Below are 20,257 nucleotides of genomic sequence, written 5' to 3'. Positions count from 1 at the left end.
GCGGCTCAGCCTACTCGTCAGTAGGCGGGGCGACTACAAATCCCAGCGGGCCACGCTCTTCCGGCGCGCCGCTTCCGCTCTGCGCGGGGACTTCTGGGACCCGTAGTGCCCCGCGGGCCGCCGCTGCCGTCTCAGGTGGGGGCGAAGGGGCGCTGGAGCTCCGCCCTCTGGGAGCCGTTAGCGAGAGCCGGCCGAGCTGCGAGCAGGAGGCGGCGGCGGCGGCTGTAGCCGTCGCCGCCGGGGGCGGCGGCCCTGCTGGGAGCCCTTCCCTGGGGTCGGGCTCGGTGGAGACCCCGGGCCCTGAGGAGAGCTACGCGCGCGGAACAGGGGTGATGGGGCCGAGAGCGCGGGCGGCGGCGCGGCGGTGGTGACCGAGAAGAAGCCCGGAGGCCGGCCTGCCCTCGCCCCGCGCCCCGTCCCCGCCGGCGCCCCGGGCCGGCGGCAGCAGCGTTCGCAGCGGCGGCGGCGTCGCGGCAAGCGGGCCCGGGGGCGGCGGCGCGGGTGGTGGCCGTGGCGGCGGAGCAGCTCTTCCCGGCCGCGTCCTCTAGCCCGCGCAGCCCAGCTGTGGCAGCAGCGAAGGCGTCCCCGGCGGCGACGGTCCATGGAGCTGGAGAACCTCGTGGCGAACTCGCTGCTGCTGAAGGCGCGCCTAGGTGGGTGCCCCGCGGACCCGGCCAGAGGGGGCGGGGCGGGGCGGGCGCCGGAGAAGCCGCGGAGCACGACCGGGCGGGACCGGGCGAGGGTTTGCAGACCCACGTTTTACCGGCTGCGGGCTGTGGGTGAGCGCCGGCGTCCGGGTGCCGCCACGGGTCCCGTCTCAGGCTGCCCAGGACCCGGAGCCGGACGCGGCTTCTCCCGGGCAGGTGTCCGCCGAGGGCGCCCGGCCGGCGGGGTGATGCACCGGGTTGGGGGTGGGGGTGGGGGTGTGATGCACCGGGGGGGGGGGGTGGGGGTGGGGGGTGATGCACCGGGGGTGGTGGGGGTGGGGGTGTGATGCACCGGGGGTGGGGGTGGGGGTGGGGGGTGATGCACCGGGGGTGGTGGGGGTGGGGGTGTGATGCACCGGGGGTGGGGGTGGGGGTGGGGGGTGATGCACCGGGGGTGGTGGGGGTGGGGGTGTGATGCACCGGGGGTGGGGGTGGGGGTGGGGGGTGATGCACCGGGGGTGGTGGGGGTGGGGGTGTGATGCACCGGGGTGGGGGTGGGGGTGGGGGGTGATGCACCGGGGGTGGTGGGGGTGTGATGCACCGGGGGTGGGGTGGGGGTGGGGGTGTGATGCACCGGGGGGAGGGGTGGGGGGGGTGATGCACCGGGGGTGGTCGGGGGTGGGAGTGGATTAGCGCGAGGGAGACGGAGCGCGGCTGTGTCCGCGCTGAGCCCCCTCCCACTCGTGAGGATTCCACGAAGCGGTTTCCTGTGAAAGGCCGCGGCCAGCGTGGCTTTCGGGTTCAAAGGCTTGGAGAAAGCTGACGCACAAACTGACACACAAGACGAAATATTAATTTTGAAATTATGGGGGAGCCAGGGGAAGACTCGGCTGGAGAAGTCAAGTTCCGCAGTCTCCGTGCGGCTGCTTTTATTCTCTAGGGCACGCGATTGCCTTTAGGAATGCGGACAGACAGCCGTGTGACGCTTAGTGAACAGGAAGACGGCCAGGTTGGGGAGTGTGCTTAGCCAGCCGTGGGCAAACTACGGTCCGGCCCGTTTGAAATGAATAAAACTAAAAAAAAAAAAGACCGTACCCTTTTATGTAATGATGTTTACTTTGAATTTATATTAGTTCACACAAACACTCCATCCATGCTTTTGTTCCGGCCCTCCGGTCCAGTTTAAGAACCCATTGTGGCCCTCGAGTCAAAAAGTTTGCCCACCCCTGGTTAGGCCATTGAGTCAGCAGCAGGTGATAAAATGCAAATCTTCACCGTGTGAATAGCAGAAGGGGTCCCGGCCAGCCTTCTGCCGGCTCCTCGCATTTATATTGATTACTGTTGACTCCTCCCATTTATATTGATTACTGTTGACTCCTCCCATTTATATTGATTACTGTTGACTCCTCCCACTTATATTAATTACAGTTGACTCCTCCCGTTTATATTAATTACTGTTGATCTTGGTTTCCAGCGGTTTCCCAGCCTTTGGAGACGCCCAGCCCCAACGTGGGATGGTGGGGATTCCCGCAGCAGCGGGCCAGCGGGAAGGCGGGTCCCGGGGGCGGAGGAGGGAGGCCAGCGCTCACCCGGTTCCTGGCTCACCCGGTTCCTGCGGGTGGAAGCGGGGCCGCCTGCTCGGCCCGGCCGTGGGCGCCGGGCGCCGCCGGGAGGGCTTGGAGCGGCGGAGCCGGTGGCGGAGGCGGCACTCCGAGCGCCACAGGGTCAGCGAGCGATCGCCCAGCGTGGCGTCGGGTCCCCCGCAGGCCGCCTGTGCCTGGTGGGACTCGGGAGCGGAGTGCGTGCTGCTGGGGCTGCGGGACGCGGAGGCGGTAGCGCTCCATCCCGGAGCAGCCCGGGCCTCGGGGCGCTCGGGGACGGCCTTCCCTCCCAGAGCAGTAGCCACCCGCGGCCAGGCGGCTCTCGGACCACGGGTCGCCCGCCGTGGCGGCCGCTGAGAGCGTCCAGGGTGGACGCGGGAAGGTCTGCTGGGCGCTGCGTGTGCAGTGGTCCCCGGTGCACCCCGCTGGCTTGGACCGCAGCAAGTCCTCCTGTGTGGGCTGGGAATGGCCCTGTCACTTTCTAGATTCACTTAAAATAAAACCAGTCTCTCTCTTTTTGGTCCCAAACCGAACGTTTGTTAGTCTCCTTTCAGGGCGGTGGTACTGGACTCACCGGGGCCCATCACTTTGTCAGTGATGTAACTGGCCACCGCCATGCTGTCCGCGGGAAACATGACACGGGCAGGGCAAAGCAGTGTTACAATTGTGAGCACGTGAAACAGTTTATTCTTGTGCGATTATCAATTATTTGTTACTTTACATGCAAGCAACGTAAACCTACTTTTGCCCCACCCTGGATTGAATGTAACTGAGGGAAATATTCATGTTGGCAAATGATGTTGCATTGAAGTTGTTTGTGTGCCATTATGCCAGGCACACTCTAGGGAAGTATGAAATAATCATACTGTTAATAAAAGACAAAAACCATTCTTTTAAAAAATGTTAGGGTTTTGTGTATGTAATACATTTGTTACACAATTTACCACCTTTAATTGCGGTTAGCTTGTTGCTGGGGTCCAGCTGATCAGGACTGGGTGAGAGGGGCTGGACGCGCCCTGGAGCTGTCCCGTGGTCCCTCCCCAGCGCCTAATCTTACACAGGTGGGGTCCCTCGGCCTGGCCTGCGCCGTCTTGCAAGCGGGATCCCTCTGGGGATGTCCGAGAGCCAGTTTCCACCTGCTCCCTTCAGGCCAGGCCGAGGGACCCCACTGGTGCACAAATCCGTGCACTGGGCCTCTAATGTGTGTGTGTGTGTGTGTATGTGTATGTATATATATATATATATTAGTGTGTGTGTATATGTGTATGTATATATATATATATATTAGTGTGTGTGTATATGTGTATGTATATATATATATATTAGTGTGTGTGTATATGTGTATGTATATATATATATATTAGTGTGTGTGTGTATGTGTATGTATATATATATATATTAGTGTGTGTATATGTGTATGTATATATATATATATTAGTGTGTGTGTATATGTGTATGTATATATATATATTAGTGTGTGTGTATATGTGTATGTATATATATATATATTAGTGTGTGTGTATATGTGTATGTATATATATATATTAGTGTGTGTGTATATGTGTATGTATATATATATATTAGTGTGTGTGTATATGTGTATGTATATATATATATATTAGTGTGTGTGTATATGTGTATGTATATATATATTAGTGTGTGTGTATATGTGTATGTATATATATATTAGTGTGTGTGTATATGTGTATGTATATATATATATATATATTAGTGTGTGTGTATATGTGTATGTATATATATATTAGTGTGTGTGTATATGTGTATGTATATATATATATATACACACACACACACACACACACACACATACTAGCGTGTGTGTGTGTGTGTGTGTGTGTGTCAGCCAACATTTTTTGTTTCCTTCATTGCACTTAATTTGTTCCCATGACTGGAGCTACTTAATGCATTTTGTTGTAGAAATGAACAGCTTTGGTTTTCATTCGGGCACATTACAGTATGAAATGCTTTCAATTCCAACCTTCTATGCAGTGGGCGCTTCGTGCTTTTTTCCTGCTTCAGTTGTTTCTGTCCTTTGGGTTCCAGTTTACCTTCCTCCTCTTCTTGTGGCTTTCTTTCAGCCTGGAGACACTGTCCTTTGGGACCTGGGGGTTCTTAGCACAGTGTAGTCAATGACTCTTTCTTAGGCTGAATTGTAATCTGGGTAAGGGCAGGGCATAGCTAGTATCTGTATTTGTGTCCCTGTCAGTCCTAGCCTTCAATGGTAATTAGTGAGCGATTGGAGAGGAAGGGGGTGATTTGTTATTTTGTTAAATTCAAGAAAAAGAAGGTGACAGCACAACCCCTTAGTGCAGCATGGCCCCTCTGTCTAGTGTCAGCCTCTCTGTTTATTAGCTATAACTGCTTTAGGCAAATTATTATTTTTTAAAAATGTTTTTATTGATTTCAGAGAGGAAGGGAGAGGGAGAGAAAGATAGAAACATCAATGATGAGCCCTAGTGGGTATGGCTAAGTGGATAGAGTGTTGGCCCACGGACCAAAGTGTCCCGGGTTCGATTCCAGTCAAGGGCATGTACCTCGGTTGCAGGCTTAATCTCCAGCCCTGGTCGGGGGCATGCAGGAGGCAACCAATCGATGTGTCTCTCTCACATCCATGTTTCTCTAAAAAGCAATGGAAAAATATCCTTGGGTCAGGATTAACAAACAAACAAAACAAAAAACATCAATGATGAGAGAATCGATTGGCTCTCTTCTGCACGTCCCTCACTGGGGAAGGAGTCCACACCAGGCATGTGCCCTGACCGGGAATGGAACAAGACTTGCTCAACCACTGAGCAACACCGGCAAGGCAAATTATTTCACATATCTGTGCCTTAGTTTTCTCACCTGTAAAATTAGGGTTATGAAGAGCACAGCAACAGTATATCTCATAGGGTTGGTGGGAGGATTTAGTGAGCGTAGATTTGTGAAACTTCTAGAAAAGTATCTGGCTTATAGTAAATGCCATTAGTGGAAATAATTGTTATAATTAGATATTTCTGAACATTTAAAAAGTGCCTCTTTCCCCCCCAAATTTAGGAGGATATGGCAAAAAAAGTGGTCGTAGTAAAAAATGGAGGGAGATGCTGAAGCTGCCCCCTGTTAGCCAGTGCAACGAGCTTAGACAATCCATTGGTGAGTAAACAGCTCTGCTGTGTCTGCGGCGCATCTGGCATTGTATCACTTGTTAGGTGTTATGTCTTGAGTTCCTTTCTTGTTTCAAAAATTATATATACATTCTTCTGTCTTCATGGTTCTTCCCAGGGAAGTAAAGCTGTAGGTTTCCTAATGGGAGTTATACGTGTATGGCCGTAGCAGTGACACTGTTAACTGTTTCTCAGGCTCTTTCCACACGCAGTCCTCTGTGCATGTGGACAAGAAGGACTGGTGGTAACTTCAGGAAAGGATTAGTCAGATGGAAGGTGACTGTCCGTTACCGGAACCCTGCAGCTGTGAGGAGGGAGAGTTAGCTACAGTCCTGATGTGCGCACAGGAAGTCAGATGTGGACCCTGTCTACAGGGCAGTCATCATTGTATTTTTTTTTATTGATTTTTTACAGAGAGGAAGGGAGAGAGATAGAGAGTTAGAAACATCGATGAGAGAGAAACATCGATCAGCTGCCCCCCGCACATCTCCCACTGGGGATGTGCCCACAACCCAGGTACATGCCCTTGACCGGAATCGAACCCGGGACCCTTCAGTCCGCAGGCCGACGCTCTATCCACTGAGCCAAACCGGTTTCGGCCATCATTGTATTTTTTAAAAGATGCGTTTTTCAGTTCAAAGGGTATATGCATTCAAAATTTTGATGTTGCCAAATTACTCTTCTAAGAGGTTGTATCAGTTTACTTTCCTGCCAACAATATGTTATAAGGTTTCTTTGCCTGTGACCTTGTTAACATATTAAAGTAATGATATTGTTTTCAATATTTTTAATAAAGATAAACAAACTATAATTTGAAAATAGTCTCGTTTTATTTATGGATGGGGTTGAGCATTTTCATGAAGTTTTTAAAATTTTTTGCTTTTTCTAACTCATTTGTAAAGGCTCTTTTTGTATGAAAGGAACTTATCTTTAGATATTCAAATGTGAATATATTTTATATATCTGCTTTTTTGGCATACAGTATGTTTTCCCATATAGAGGTTTTAATTTTTTATGTAGACAAATATATCAATTTTCTTCGTTTTTGTACTTAGTCTTGTGCTTAGGGAAGACACCAAAGATTAATTTTTTAAAAAAAATCAATCCAGCCCTAACTGGCTTGGCTCAGTGGATAAAGCGTCGGCCTGCGGACTGAAAGGTCCCAGGTTCAATTCCAGTCAAGGGCATGTACCTTGGTTGTGGGCACATCCCCAGTAGGAGGTGTGCTGGAGGCAGCTGATCGATGTTTCTCTCTCATCGATGTTTCTAACTCTCTATCCCTCCCCCTTCCTCTCTGTAAAAAATCAATAAAATATATATATTTTAAAAAATCAATCCATCTTTTCTTTAGTATTATAGTTCCTTTAAGAAAGTTTAGATATTTTAACTATCAAAAATAATTTCAGGACTAGATGGTTTGGCTCAGTGGATAGAGTGTTGGCCTGTGGACTGAAGGGTCCCAGGTTCGATTCCAGTCAAGGGCACATGCCCGGGTTGTGGGCTCGATCTCAGTAGGAGGTGTGCAGGAGGCAGCCGATCAATGATTCTCTCTCATTGATGTTTCTATCTCTCTCATCATTGATGTTTCTATCCCTTCCTCTCTGAAATCCATAAAAATATTTTAAAAAATAATAAAATAATTTCAGACAGTACAAAGAAGGTAGTTCCCCCCAAGACCTATCCAGTTGTTTCAGCCTCATTATGTGTTTACAATGGCAGCTTTATTGAGATGTGATTAACATGCCATACAGTTTACGTACTTAAAGTGCACAATTCAGTGGTTTTTATAGCTATGGAGTTGTGCAACCATTCCCACAATCAAGTTTACCTTTTCATCACCTCAAAAAGAAGCCCCATACCCATTGGGGTCACTCCCCATTCCCTCCCCCTTCAGTCCTAGGCAGCCACTAATCTGCTCTCTGGACTTGCCTTTTCTGGATATTTCACGTAAATGGAAACCATATACTAAGTGGTCTTTTATGACTGGTTTCTTTTATTTAACACATTTTCAAGGCCATTCATGCTGTAGCATGAATCAGTACTTAATTCACTTTTGTTGGCAAGTAATAGTCTGTTGTGAGGATATATTGCATTTTATTTATTCATCAGTTAATAGACATTGAATTGTTTTTATTTTTATGTCTATATATATAAAAGGCTAATGTGCCAAATTACTCTTCTAAGAGGTTGTATCAGTTTACTTTCTGGGAGTTTGAGCGCTCGGGAGTTTGAGCGCTCGCTATGATGTGTGCTGACCACCGGGGGTGGCGTGGAAAAGGGTAGGTGACTAGTGGCAGCGGCGGAGCACCAAGGGAGCGAGGGAAGGAGGAGGCAGGGAGGTGGGGAACCTAATTGACCCGGATCACCGGCCAGGCCTCGGGACCATACTCATGCATGAATTTCGTGCACCAGGCCTCTAGTTATGAGTAATACTGCTACAAACATTTACGTACAAGTTTTTTATTATGGTGAGAAATACTAAGATTACCATTTTAACGTAAAACTCAGGGGCATTAATGTGGACAGCACATGTTAATTTGGATTTTGGTCACTCATCTGTTGGTGGGCATTGGGGCCATTTCTGCCTTTGGGCTGTTGTGAGTAAGCTGCTGGGCACCTTGGTGTGCGGTGGAGACACTCGTCTGAGTCCCGCTTTCACTTCCTTTTGTGTATAGACTCAGAGCTGGAATTGCTGGAGGGAGGGAGTCCTGTGTTTGACTTTCCGAGGAGCGCCACACTGTTTTCCACAGCGCTGCACCCTTTCCATTCCACCAGCGGTGGATGGGGATTCCAATTTCTTTACATTCCTTTTTGTTTGCACGGCAGCAGCCGGCCGGCGGGTGGGAAGTGGTATCTCATTGTGTTTTGCTTTGTAGTTCCCAAGACGAACGATGTTGAGCATCTTTTTATGTGCTTATTGGCCATTTATATGTTTTCTTGGAGAAATGACTGTTAAAATTCTCTGCCCGTTTTTAGTCCTGGCCATTGTTGCTCAGTGGTTGGAGCATTGGCCCGAGCACTGAAGGGTTGTGGGTTCAGTTCTCAGTCAAGGGCACTGCCTCGTTGCGTGTTCACGCCCCGCCCCTCCTCCCTTTGGGGGGGGGGGGGGGTATGCGAAGGCCATCGAAGGATGTGTTTCTCTCACATTGATCTTTTTCTCTCTCTGCCCTTCCCTCCCTTCCACTCTGGAAAATCAGCCCTTGGGTAAGCATTTAACAACAACAGCTTCCTGGCCCTTTTTAAATGGGGCGTCTGTCCATTGTTGAGATGTGAGCATTCTTCATGCGTCTGGGTACTAGGCCACAGCAGATACTTGATTTCCGAATATTTTCTCCCACTTTGTGCTTTTCTCTCATTGCCTTGATGATGCCCTTTGAGGAACACAAGTCTCTACTTTGAAGAAGTCCAGTTGGCCTGTTTGTTGTTGCTGCTGGTGCTCTGGTGTCGTAGGTAAGAAACCACTGCCTAATCCACAGCCATGAAGACACGCACCTAAGCTTTCTCTTACATTTGGTGTTTGGTCCAGTTGAAGTTCATCTTTGTGTTGGGGTGAGAGAGGATACAGTTTCATTTCTTTCCTCTGGATATGCAGTTGTCCCGGCCCCATTCATTGCAATGACTGTTCTTTCGCATTGAATTGGCACCTTTATAAGAATCAGCCGTGTTTGACTTTCCCAGGAACTGCCTGACCCTTTTCCAAAGCAGCCGCATCCCTGTCCATTCCCGGCCCCTGCTCCTCCCTGAGCTGCATTTCCCTCGTGGCTGAGGACGACGGGGGGGGGGGGGGGGGGGGGTTTGTAGCCGCTGAGGGTTTTTGTCAGGTTTTTAGCAGAGGAATGATGTAATCAGATTCACATTTTCGAAGGGTCTCTCAGGCTTCAGTGTGAAGAATGAGATTGAGAGGGTCAGGAGTGGGGACAGGAAGGCCATATGGGGGCTCACCGTTGTGCGGGCAGGAGACGGACGGCAGCTTGGTGTGGGGGGGTGAAGACAGGAATGATGAGACTTCCGGAAGCGGAATCCAGGTGAGTTCTGTGTGGAAGGAGGGGGGGGGGACTGAGGTGACGTCTGGTCCATTCAGAGAGGGGCTCGCAGTGGGAGGAGCCGCTGGGATGCAAGGTGTACATGTAGGGCTCCGAGAAATCCGGGCTGTAGATCGAGGCGATATCTGTAGGTGGCATCCAGGAGTCACAGACTGCCAGTGGGTAAGGTCTCCCTGAGACGGCAGCAGGTGAAGAGGCGTCTGCCACCCACCGCTTACCTCTGGCCGCTGCGCTGCAGCCCTTCTCTGCTCCTGGGAGCCCAGCCAGCCCCTCCCTCCTGTCCATTCCCAGGAGCCAGCACTGTCCCGCGCCCACTCCTCCCTCCTCCCTCCTCCCTCCTCCCTCCTGCTCTGCTCACTCCTCTGCAGGGATGGTGCTCCTCCTGCCTCTTGGCCCCCCAGCTGCAGAGCCGCCTGCTGGCCCGTTGTCCCCTCGTAGGTGGCAGGCTCCTTAGAGGGTCGAGAGAAGCTCCTTTGTAGGCATCAGGCTATTGAAAATCTGACCCTGGTTTTAAAAACAAAATTTTAAGTTTCATTTGCCTCTACATTTGCCTCCATGTCCGCCTTTCAGCCTCTGAACTGCTTGTGGGGTCAGTCACTCACCTTCTGTGAGTCTTGGGCCCTAGATTATCCTGAGAATTAAAGTCGGTGCTGGGCTGTGTAGGTCTCCTGTGCCCTGAGGCAGGCAGGGGTGGTTGGGGCACGGAGGGGAAAGTGCCGCGCACTGTCCGCACCCCCGGGGGGTCCTGCAGACGCCTGGGCAGGTAAGTTTCTGAGTTCTTACATTTTGGGAAATGCCCCCATTTTTGTCTTCTCGTTGGATAGTGATGGAATTGAGTGAGGTTTTCGGTTTATTCGGGTTTGTGCTCACGGCTGCGTTTGTTCGCTCACGGCCAGTGTGGCTCCCCTCGTGGTTGCGGAGCTGTGCTTCCTGCGGGGCGTTCTCCCTCTCTCTCTCTCTCTCTCTCTCTCTCTCTCTCTCTCTCTCTCTCTCTGTCTCTCTCTCTCTGTCTCTCTCTCTCTCTCTCTCTCTCTCTCTCTCTCGTTCTGGTTGGGGGGTGCGCCAGTGGGGGTCCGGTGGCCGCACACACAATCCCTTGGCTTGGCCAACATTTTAGTTCCTTCAGCCGGGCTCTGCCTCTCCCGACGGGGTCCCAGGATCTCTGGGCAGACACCCACTTTCTGTAAAGTGGGTCCAGCCATTCTGACCAGGGCGGGAGGGGCTCCCGTGATAGAGGTTTGTGGGAGCCCCAGCTTATCTCTGGGGTCTCAGCTGATGCTCTAGCTCGGACCCCAGCAGCTCTCTCTTCCTGTAACTTCATGTTCTGACTGGTGAGGGCACCCTGTGTTCTTCCCACGGGAGGCGCCATGGCTCTGTGGCTGCTGTTGTGTTAACTTGTAGACTTTCCACGGGGATCTGGGAGGGAGATCGGCCTGCCTGTGTGCTCATCTGCCGCCTCACCGGGAAGCTAGGGACAGTGCTTAACCTCCAGATTCGGAAGGAAAGCATTAAAAACTGGCCTGTGTGTGTGTGTGTGTGTGTGTGTGTGTGTGTGTAATCCTCACCCCAGGATATTTTTCCATGGATTTTTTAGAGAAAGTGGAAGGGAGGGTGGGGGAGAGGAGAGAGAGAGAGAGAGAGAGAGAGAGAGAGAGAGAGAAGCATCAGTATGAGAGATTGGTTGCCTTTCACATCCAGGGCAGGGATCAAGCCTGCAACCGAGGTATATGCCCTTGACCAGGACCCTTCAGTTCACTGGCTGACACCACTGAGCAAACCGGCCAGGGCAAAAACTTACATCTTTTTTTTAAATATACTTCTTTATTGATTTCAGAGAGGAAGGGAGAAGGAGAGAGAGATAGAAACATCAATGATGAGAGAGAATCATTGCTCAGCTGCCTCCCACAACCCCCCCACTGAGGATGGAGCCCGCAACCCAGGCATGTGCCCTCGGCCGGAATAGAACCTGGGACCCCTCAGTCCGAAGGCCGACACTATCCACTGAGCCAAGCCAGCTAGGGCCTTACATCTTTTTAAAAAATATATATATTTTATTGATTTTTTTACAGAGAGGAAGGGAGAGGGATAGAGAGTTAGAAACATTGATGGGAGAGAAACATCGATCAGCTGCCTCCTGCACACCTCCTACTGGGGATGTGCCCGCAACCAAGGTACATGCCCTTGACTAGAATCGAACCTGGGACCTTTCAGTCCACAGGCTGACGCTCTATCCACTGAGCCAAACCGGCTAGGGCCAAACATAACTTTTAAGGAGCATCACTTTTTGACCGCCTCATGTCTTTTTTAAAATTGTAGTTAGTAAGTCCCTGGCTGGTTTGGCTCAGTGGCTATAACGTTGACTTTTGGACCCAAAAGGTTCCAAGTTCAATTCTGGTCAAGGGCATGTACCTGGGTTGCAGGCTCCTCTCCAGCCCGGGCCCTGGCCGGGGCTCGTGCAGGAGGCAACAGATCGATGTGCTTCTCTCACATGATATTTCTCTCTGTCTTTCCCTTTCTCTTTTACTCTCTCTAAAAATCAATGGAAAAAATCCTCTGGTGAGGGTTAAAATAGAAAATCTATAATAATAAAAGCATAACATGCTAATTAGACCAGGCGTCCTTCTGGATGTCCTTTCGGACGACCTTCCAGACGAAGCCGGGGTCCCAGGTGCCAGAGGGAAGCTGGTGCTGGCAGCCGGGGTGGGGTGGGGGGTTTAAGGTGTACTCTTGCACAAATTTCGTGCATCGGGCTTCAAGTAAGTAAGTAAATGAATGATAAAAAAATAAATATATTTTTTATAGTTAGTTATTTAGGGAATAAATATATTCCCTAAAAATAAAATGTAGCGAGATTGGACACAGCGGGTTGTGGGACTTTTACAACACCTTTGCTGATGTGGGAACCGTGGTTGTGCCCTGGGCCCCAAGTGTATCCCTTGCCTGTGTTGTGTGCGAGCTCAGTGGTCCAGAGCGGACGGCGTAGCTCCCTGCGTTCCCTGGCATCTCCCCCGCAGCTGAGGAGTTGGTCATGGCTTGCTTGCTTTTCGTGAATTTCATTTCATTGTTCAGCTTAGAGCCATTGCAGAAGTACTTGAACATGGTTATGTTCATTTCAAGTTCAAAGTCACTGCTAACAGGGCGGCTGATTTTCTCGCCGAAGTTTAAATTAACCTGTTTTGAACATGGCTGTTTATATCCCCCTTGGCACTTTGACCCAATATTAGTGCCTTGTTCTCAAAACAGTATTAGTGTTTAGGGTAAGGTAAGGTGGACAACATATTATTTCTCTGAAAAGATAAGGAAAAAAGGTCCCAAGAGCAGTTAAGAAATCATTAAGCATTAACAGTATTTGTCGCTTGTGAACGTATGGAAAGGTAGCCAAATGGAAAGGGTTTCCGGGGTCTAATTCAGCGCCTTCCTGCAGTGTATTTCTCGCGCATGTAACTTGTCTCGGGCACCTCCCTGCTTCCGTGGTGTGACCGTGACCCGGTCCCCTCAGGAACACTGCTCCCCGCGTGTTTCCTTTGGGGAGCAGGACGACCCAGCAGCTTCACACACCTTAGTTGCCAATTCTTCCAGCAACCTTTGGCTCTGCTTCGGTATTTCAAATATTTGTCATGATAGGCCAGTCTTAAATGGGTAAACCAAACAGTGATCTAAAAAATGCTGCAAATACTATTTTTGACTCTTATTGTATCTGGTGTGTAAGGTTCTGAAATAGCATTTTCTGAATTGTAACCATTATGTTTCCTCCTTTCTTCACCCAGAAAAGGATTACAGCAGTCTGTGCGACAAGCAGCCAATAGGAAGACTTCTCTTCCGGCAGTTCTGTAGCACCCAGTACAGCCTGAAGCGGTGCATTGAGTTCCTGGACGCGGTGGTGAGCGGTTTCTCTGTGTTGACCCAGCTGCTCTGTGCTGGAGGGGACCTGAGTTAGTTGACTGGGCAGTGGGGGGAGGGGGAGTGAGTGGCCCCCATCTCTCACTCCTGTGGCGTAAAGCGGCCACTCGCAGGACTGCATCTCAGGGCTGGAGGGCACCTGTGCTTGGCGAGTAACTTTGAAACTTGCTGCTTTAATTTGTGAGAAGGTTGGACAGCTAATGAAGACCATGTGCTTATGGGCAGCCCCTGAGAGGTAGCCTTCCTCAGTCATAGCAGGTGCTGTCTGCTTCCTGCACTGGCTCCGAAGCATACGGGGCAGTAAACTTGGTGTAAGAAGGATAGTCAGGGCGAGTGGAGTTTATATGACTTATAAAATGTTCCACATTCTCAGGTTTGTCATTTCCTGAGATTTCCTGATAGGTAAAGAAATCCTGCGTTTCTGAATCTGGAGAGATAGCTCTGGCAAATGTAGAAGCTTGAAACTGAAATTCAGAAGGCAACTCAACAGTAGAAAATTGGTAAACTCTAGCAGAAAAGCTCTCTTACCAAACCTAGGGCACTTCCTCTGTCCTGGGTGTATCAGCAAATATGTATTGACTACTTCCTATACCTAGAGCACTATCTTATGCCATTGAGTGTTTACTCACTTTTCTCTCTGACGTAGCTTCTAAAAGACACGTGTTTATAATGTATTCTTTCAGAAAAACACTTGAGGCTCCTGACTATTTTGTTGTTTGCTCCCTACTCCCTGGGGCTCCCCCTTTCCTTCCTGGTACCTTTACTAGAAAAAGACGAGGCTTGTGAAGGAGGCAATTACCTTTTAAAGGTAGAATTCTGATGCGGTGGGGCTGCCTGCTGGGCTCCGGTAGAATGTGATATGTCTAACGTATCCTATATAAGAAAAGGCTAATATGCAAATTGTCCCCTCGACTGGGAGTTCAACCGGGAGTTTGACCAGGGGGTGGGGCCTGCCAACCACCCTCGACCACCCTCCCCCCAGACTCCCACCTCCAGCTGGACCCCACCTGTGCACGAATTCGTGCACTGGGCCTCTAGTTGGGTTATATTTGCCAAGCTGCTATATTTTAGACATTCTTTTAAATTTTTTTTTAGTATATTTTATTGATTTTTTACAGAGAGGCAGGGAGAGGGATAGAGAGTTAGAAACATCGATGAGAGAGAAACATCAATCAGCTGCCTCCTGCACACCTCCTACTGGGGATGTTCCCGCAACCAAGGCACATGCCCTTGACCAGAATTGAACCTGGGACCCTTCAGTCTGCAGGCTGGCGCTCTATCCACTGAGCCAAACCGGTTAGGGCCAAGCTGCTATATTTTAGGAGTTCAGAGATCTATGCCATCTGTATCAGTCAGGCTCAGTGAAAGGAACATGGCCATTAGGAGTTAGATGTGAAGAGATTTACTAAGAGGAATTGGCTTTCCTGGCTGTGAGGTCTGGCTGGAAGAGTCTGCCTGCTGTAAGGCAGGCTATTGGGAAGGCAGGGCGGGACTCCAAAATGGGGTGAAGCCGCTCTTTTAGGCAGAAATTTCTTCCAGGAAGACTCCGCTCTGCTTTTTTAAGACCTTCAGCGGATGAGTCAGGCCCACCGGGCTGTCTAGGCGAGTCTCCCTCGTGCAGCCAGCGATGCAGACTTGAGTCGCCCTGCACTCACCATCACAGCAGCGGTGCATTTGTGTTTGAGTAACTGGTTGTTCCTGCCCACAGCCAAAGACTGCCACGGAACACAGTGCTGCCTTCCCACTAATCCCGGAAGCTGGCAGGGTCCTTAGGCGAGCGCTGTGCCTGCCCCAGTCAGGAGCACGCGCTGAACCCGCCTGCGCAGCCGCATCCCCGCGCTGGGCCTGTGAAGGGCGCAGAGTGGAGGGCGAGGTTGGGGTCCCCCACAAGGACTCGCTCCCTGGGTACTTCTGTGTGTTCAGTAGATGAACTTCCTTTGCTTTGCTTTTCCTCACTTTCTCTTCAGCGCCATCTGGCTTTCAGGGTCCATAGTCTCAGTTCTCCACTTGCAAAGCCCAGGGCTGCCTCGCGGCCCCTCCTGCTGTCCCCGTGGCTGTGGGCCTTGAGTGGCTTCTTCTAGAAACGCTCTCAGCCAGGCCTTTGTGGTCTCCTCTCGTTTGCTTCTTCTCTTACCTTTTTTCCATTTCTTCCTCCTTGCCTGTCCTTTATAGATGTGTAGCTATTGGTCAGGTTCTGCTTTTAATGTTTGCTCTCCTCTGGCCTGTGTGGCGTTGTCTGTTCTTGCAGTCTCTCCCCCGGCCCCCGTGGCGGGTGACTGACTCCCTGGGACAGTCTCCCCCGGCCCCCGTGGCGGGTGACTGACTCCCTGGGACAGTCTCCCCCGGCCCCCGTGGCGGGTGACTGACTCCCTGGGACAGTCTCCCCCGGCCCCCGTGGCGGGTGACTGACTCCCTGGGACAGTCTCCCCCGGCCCCCGTGGCGGGTGACTGACTCCCTGGGACAGTCTCTCCACAGGCCCCCGTGGCGGGTGACGGAGTCCCTGGGACAGTCTCTCCCCCGGCCCCCGTGGCGGGTGACTGAGTCCCTGGGACAGTCTCTCCCCCGGCCCCCGTGGCGGGTGACTGAGTCCCTGGGACAGTCTCTCCCCCGGCCCCCGTGGCGGGTGACTGACTCCCTGGGACAGTCTCTCCCCCGGCCCCCGTGGCGGGTGACTGACTCCCTGGGACAGTCTCCCCCGGCCCCCGTGGCGGGTGACTGACTCCCTGGGACAGTCTCCCCCGGCCCCCGTGGCGGGTGACTGACTCCCTGGGACAGTCTCCCCCGGCCCCCGTGGCGGGTGACTGACTCCCTGGGACAGTCTCCCCAGGCCCCCGTGGCGGGTGACGGAGTCCCTGGGAACTGCACTGAGGTGTCCAGGTACCTGCTGGGCACTTCTGTGAGCTGCTTATTTGTTTGGCCACAGTTCGTGGCTGAAAGTATAAGACCGAGCATCGTGGAATGTGCTGCTCTGCTGTGTCATTAACCCTCAGCGCTCAGGAGGCCCTGGCACAGGGGGCTGCTCTGGGCGTGGCTGCCAGTCAGTTCCAGAGCCAGAGGTTTGCAGCCGCCTGACGCCCATGAGGAGCGCAGCTAACACTCTCTCCCGTCGTCTCTGCACTCAGGCAGAATATGAAGTCTCCCCCGACGAGGACCGAAGAGAGCGTGGACAGTTAGTCTTAAACACGTTCTTCAATAATGAGGTGTGTTTTCTTCCTTAGATATAAGATTTGTAAATAGCTTACTTATGTAGTTAGAGTTCAGAGTCATTTTTATATAATTGGATAAATAGAACAGGTTTATTAAAATCGTTACTTTCTTATAAATGCTCCTCTCCCTGGCTCATAGCTGGCACTGTCTCACTGTGTGTCCTCACCTGGGGCTCTCTGGCTTGCACGGACTCCCTCCTCGCGAGCGAAGCACCTCCCAAAGGCCGTACATCTCAATGTTGTCACATTGGGGGGTAGGATCTCAACATAGGAATTTTGAGGGGACACATGCAGATCATAGCACTTGTATGTAGAAAATCCTAAGGTGTCCACACATACATTAGGGAGAAAAAACTAATAAATGAGTTTGTCAAGGTTGCAGGACACTGGATCACCATACAAAATTCAATTGTATTTCTAGCAATTAAAATCCAAAGTGAAATTAAGAAAGCAATTCCATTTACAACAGCATCAAAAGAAAGAGGAGTAAATATAAAAAGTGCAAGACTTTTGTACTTATAACCATCATTGAAAGGAATTGAAGAACTTAAATAGACTTCCCATGTTCATGGATTAGAAGACTTGATATTTTTAAGATGACAACACTCTCCACCATGATCTGTAGGTTCATTATAATCCCGACCGAAACCCTAGATCCCCTTTCTGCAGAAACTAATAACTGATGAGAGAAGCCGCGGGTGCTGGCATAAGGACAGTCACCCCATCAGTGGGCTGGGACTGATGCAGGAGCCAGCGCATCCGTTTGCAGTCAGCTGACTTACAACAGCCTACGACACCACTGGGGAGAGTCACCTTTCCAGAGACTGCAGGCACAGCTGGACGTCCACATGCAAAAGAATGGAGCTGGCCCTTACCTCACACCACACACAAAGCATCATCCAAATGGATCGAACACTTCAATGGAAGAGTGAAAGCCATAGCACTCCCAGTGGACATCTCTGAGGTGTAAAGTTAGGTACAAAGCTTTTAAGTTAGCTCTTCATGACCTTGGTTTAGACTGGTTTCTGAGCACAGTGAAAGGACAGCAACCTAAGCCCAACGTGGCTCAGTGGTTAGAGCACAGGCCTGCAAACTGGAGGGTTGTGGGTTCGATTCCCTGTCAAGTGCAGGCACCTGGGTTGCAGGTCCAATCCCTGCCCCCGGTTGGAGTTGGTGTAGGAGCCAACCAATTGATGTGTCTGTCACATCGATACTTCTCTCTCTCTTCCTTTCCCCCCCACCCTTCCATTCTCTCTAAAATCAGTGAAAAAATTTCAGCACTCATTGGGTAAGGATAAAAAAATTTTTTTAAATGAATAAATAAGTAAATAAACTGGACTTGATCAAAATTAAAAACTTTGTGCTTCAAAGAGCACTATAAAGAAAGTGAGCAGACAACCTACAGAATGGGAGATCCGCTCAGGTCTGGTATCAGGATATAGAAAGAACTGTTAAATTCAACAATAAAGACAGCCCAGTTTAAAAAAAGAGTAAAGTCTGTGTTTTTAACACAGAAAAAGAAGCCTATTTCTGCACAGTTCACCCCCCTCCTTTTCTGCCAGCGGACTTTCCCATCCGAGGTCTTCACGTCTAGGACTTGAAAAAGCAGGGCAACCCCCTCTTCTGAGAAGGACTCTTATTCCTGAGTTGAAGGCCCAGAAGGTCTGTCTGACTTTACGGTTAGCAGGCCTTCCCTTGCCTCTGCTCAGGGAGGATCACAGCACTGCTTGTCCTTTCTGTGGGAAGACATTATTCTTAAATAAAAATGTTCTAAGTTACCGAGAAAAGGGTCTCTAGTTAATCATTAAACCGCGTAATGGAATTAATCTGCTATTTAGCTACAGAAAACTGAGACCTTGGGAAAGGACCTAAAACTATGGAAAACCGTGAGAACTATTTCTTAAAAATACATTTTTTTGAGACAGTTTTGAAATTTGGTGGCTTTATGTTCTGTGAAAATTTTGTCTTGTTTTCTGTTGTCTCCTATGCCTGGGACAAGGTGTGTTTGTTGAGTAAATGAATGAGCAGACTTCTTTCCTGAAGGGTGGAAGCAATGAACCCTCTTACCCTCGTCATGGCCTGCGTGTAGGGGAGCCTGGTCTGGGGAGTGAGTCCAAGAGCATGACGTGGTCTCTGCTCTCCCTCTTCTTGCTGTGGGTATGGAACGCGCTGCAGCGGTCCACACCTTGTCCACCCGGTGTGGTGAGGCTAAGGGACATACGCACATGTGAAGGCTTCACTTGTTTAGGATCATTTATTTTTTTATTTTTTTGTTAATCCTCACTTGAGGATATTTTTTCATTGATTTTTAGGGAAGAGTAGAAGAGAGAGGGAAAGACAGAGAGAAACATTGATGAGAGAGAAACACATCTATTGGTTGCCTCCAGCACGAGCCCTGACCAGGGCCTGGGCCAGGAAGGAGCTTGCAACCAAGGTACATGCCTTTGACCAGAATTGAACCCAGGACCTTTTGGGATGCAGGCCGATGCTTTATCCACTGAGCCAAACTGGCTAGGGCTTGTTTTAGATCAGGGGTCCTCAAACTACGGCCCGCGGGCCACATGCAAATACAAATATTGTATTTGTTCCCGTTTTGTTTTTTTAATTCAAAATAAGATATGTGCAGTGTGCATAGGAATTTGTTCATAGTTTCTTTTTAAACTATAGTCCGGCCCTCCAACGGTCTGAGGGACAGTGAACTGGCCCCCTGTTTAAAAAGTTTGAGGACCCCTGTTTTAGATCATTTAGATGACAGCTAGTAATCATGATGATCAATTATAATAAATCTTTTTAATGTGAGTTTTCTCAATGTATATTTCTATTAATAGTTCAACTCTGCTGAAATAGTTGGTCTGACTGACAGGAAACACAGTTTTGCTCTGGTAGCAGGAATACCACAGGCAGAAATCAGTCTACAATGCACGCCTCCTTTCTGCTGACAAATTACACGTGCAGTTGAGCATGAGCTGGACAGCAGTTCTGTTATGTGTTCTCCCAGAGTCCTCGGGAGGGGGGTGAAGGGAGTGGGGAACTGGCACACGGGGAGCGTGGAGTGAGCGACACAGCCTATTGGAAGCAGTTTTATAATACATATCAGCATTTAAAACGTGGGTCCTTTGAGCTGGTAGTTCTCCTTCTAGGACTCTATCCCGTCACACCGGTGTGCAGAGGTGCTGGTGGCAGTGGTGTGGGAAGAGGAGAGAGCTGGTGACTGGAACGCTTCATAGGCAGGTGAACTCTGCCAAGCCAGGCGGCCGCCAGAGAGCACGGTCGCTCCCAGCATCAGCACACACAACTGCAGGCAGCCCGGACTCTCGGCTTTCCCGCCCTCCCGTGTGCGAAAGCGATAGGCAGGTCGTAGAGTGCACTTCGCAGTTTGATGTTTCTGGCTCCGGACATGCCGGACGGAGCTCTCATGGCGCCACCGATCACAGGGTCAACAGCTGACACTCCGCAGCAGGAGTGGGGACATGTGGCCTGAGGGCCATGTAAGCCCGTGAGATCACGTGCTCTGGCTCTGCCAGGCATTGGGGGTGAGTTAATTAAATGTTTGACCAAATGTAGCAGCTAATTCTAAGGTGATGATTCTGTATGGCCCGGGAATCTATGTAATAAAAGCCCAGCGACCATGCGGCAGAAAGACCAACTGGAATGACCGGTTGCTGTGACGGGCAGCCGCTGGGGCTGCGGCTGAG

The 20,257-nt window shown here is 50.5% G+C and overlaps 1 protein-coding gene across 3 annotated transcripts in view; it reads left to right on the top strand.

Annotated features, from left to right (window-relative positions):
• Window positions 1-185: 185 nt before the first annotated feature.
• Window positions 186-20,257, top strand: part of GRK4 (G protein-coupled receptor kinase 4) — a 46,442-nt gene continuing 26,370 nt past the window's right edge. The window contains exons 1-4 of one of the 3 annotated variants that reach the window (XM_070400141.1): window positions 186-653; window positions 5,306-5,401; window positions 13,223-13,335; window positions 16,479-16,556. In XM_070400141.1, coding sequence (XP_070256242.1) covers window positions 602-653; window positions 5,306-5,401; window positions 13,223-13,335; window positions 16,479-16,556 — 339 coding nt within the window. In that variant the 5' untranslated portion in view covers window positions 186-601. The remainder of the gene's footprint in view (window positions 654-5,305; window positions 5,402-13,222; window positions 13,336-16,478; window positions 16,557-20,257) is intronic. The other 2 variants (XM_070400139.1, XM_070400143.1) reach the window with 2 other exon arrangements.

Source organism: Myotis yumanensis, unplaced genomic scaffold, assembly GCF_028538775.1.
Source record: "Myotis yumanensis isolate MYYU_CA2020_CCGP unplaced genomic scaffold, mMyoYum1.0.hap1 SCAF_1, whole genome shotgun sequence".
NCBI classification, from domain to species: domain Eukaryota; kingdom Metazoa; phylum Chordata; class Mammalia; order Chiroptera; family Vespertilionidae; genus Myotis; species Myotis yumanensis.
The sequence above is the reverse complement of the archived record's forward strand: the minus strand, read 5'-3'. Positions and strand labels throughout refer to the sequence as shown.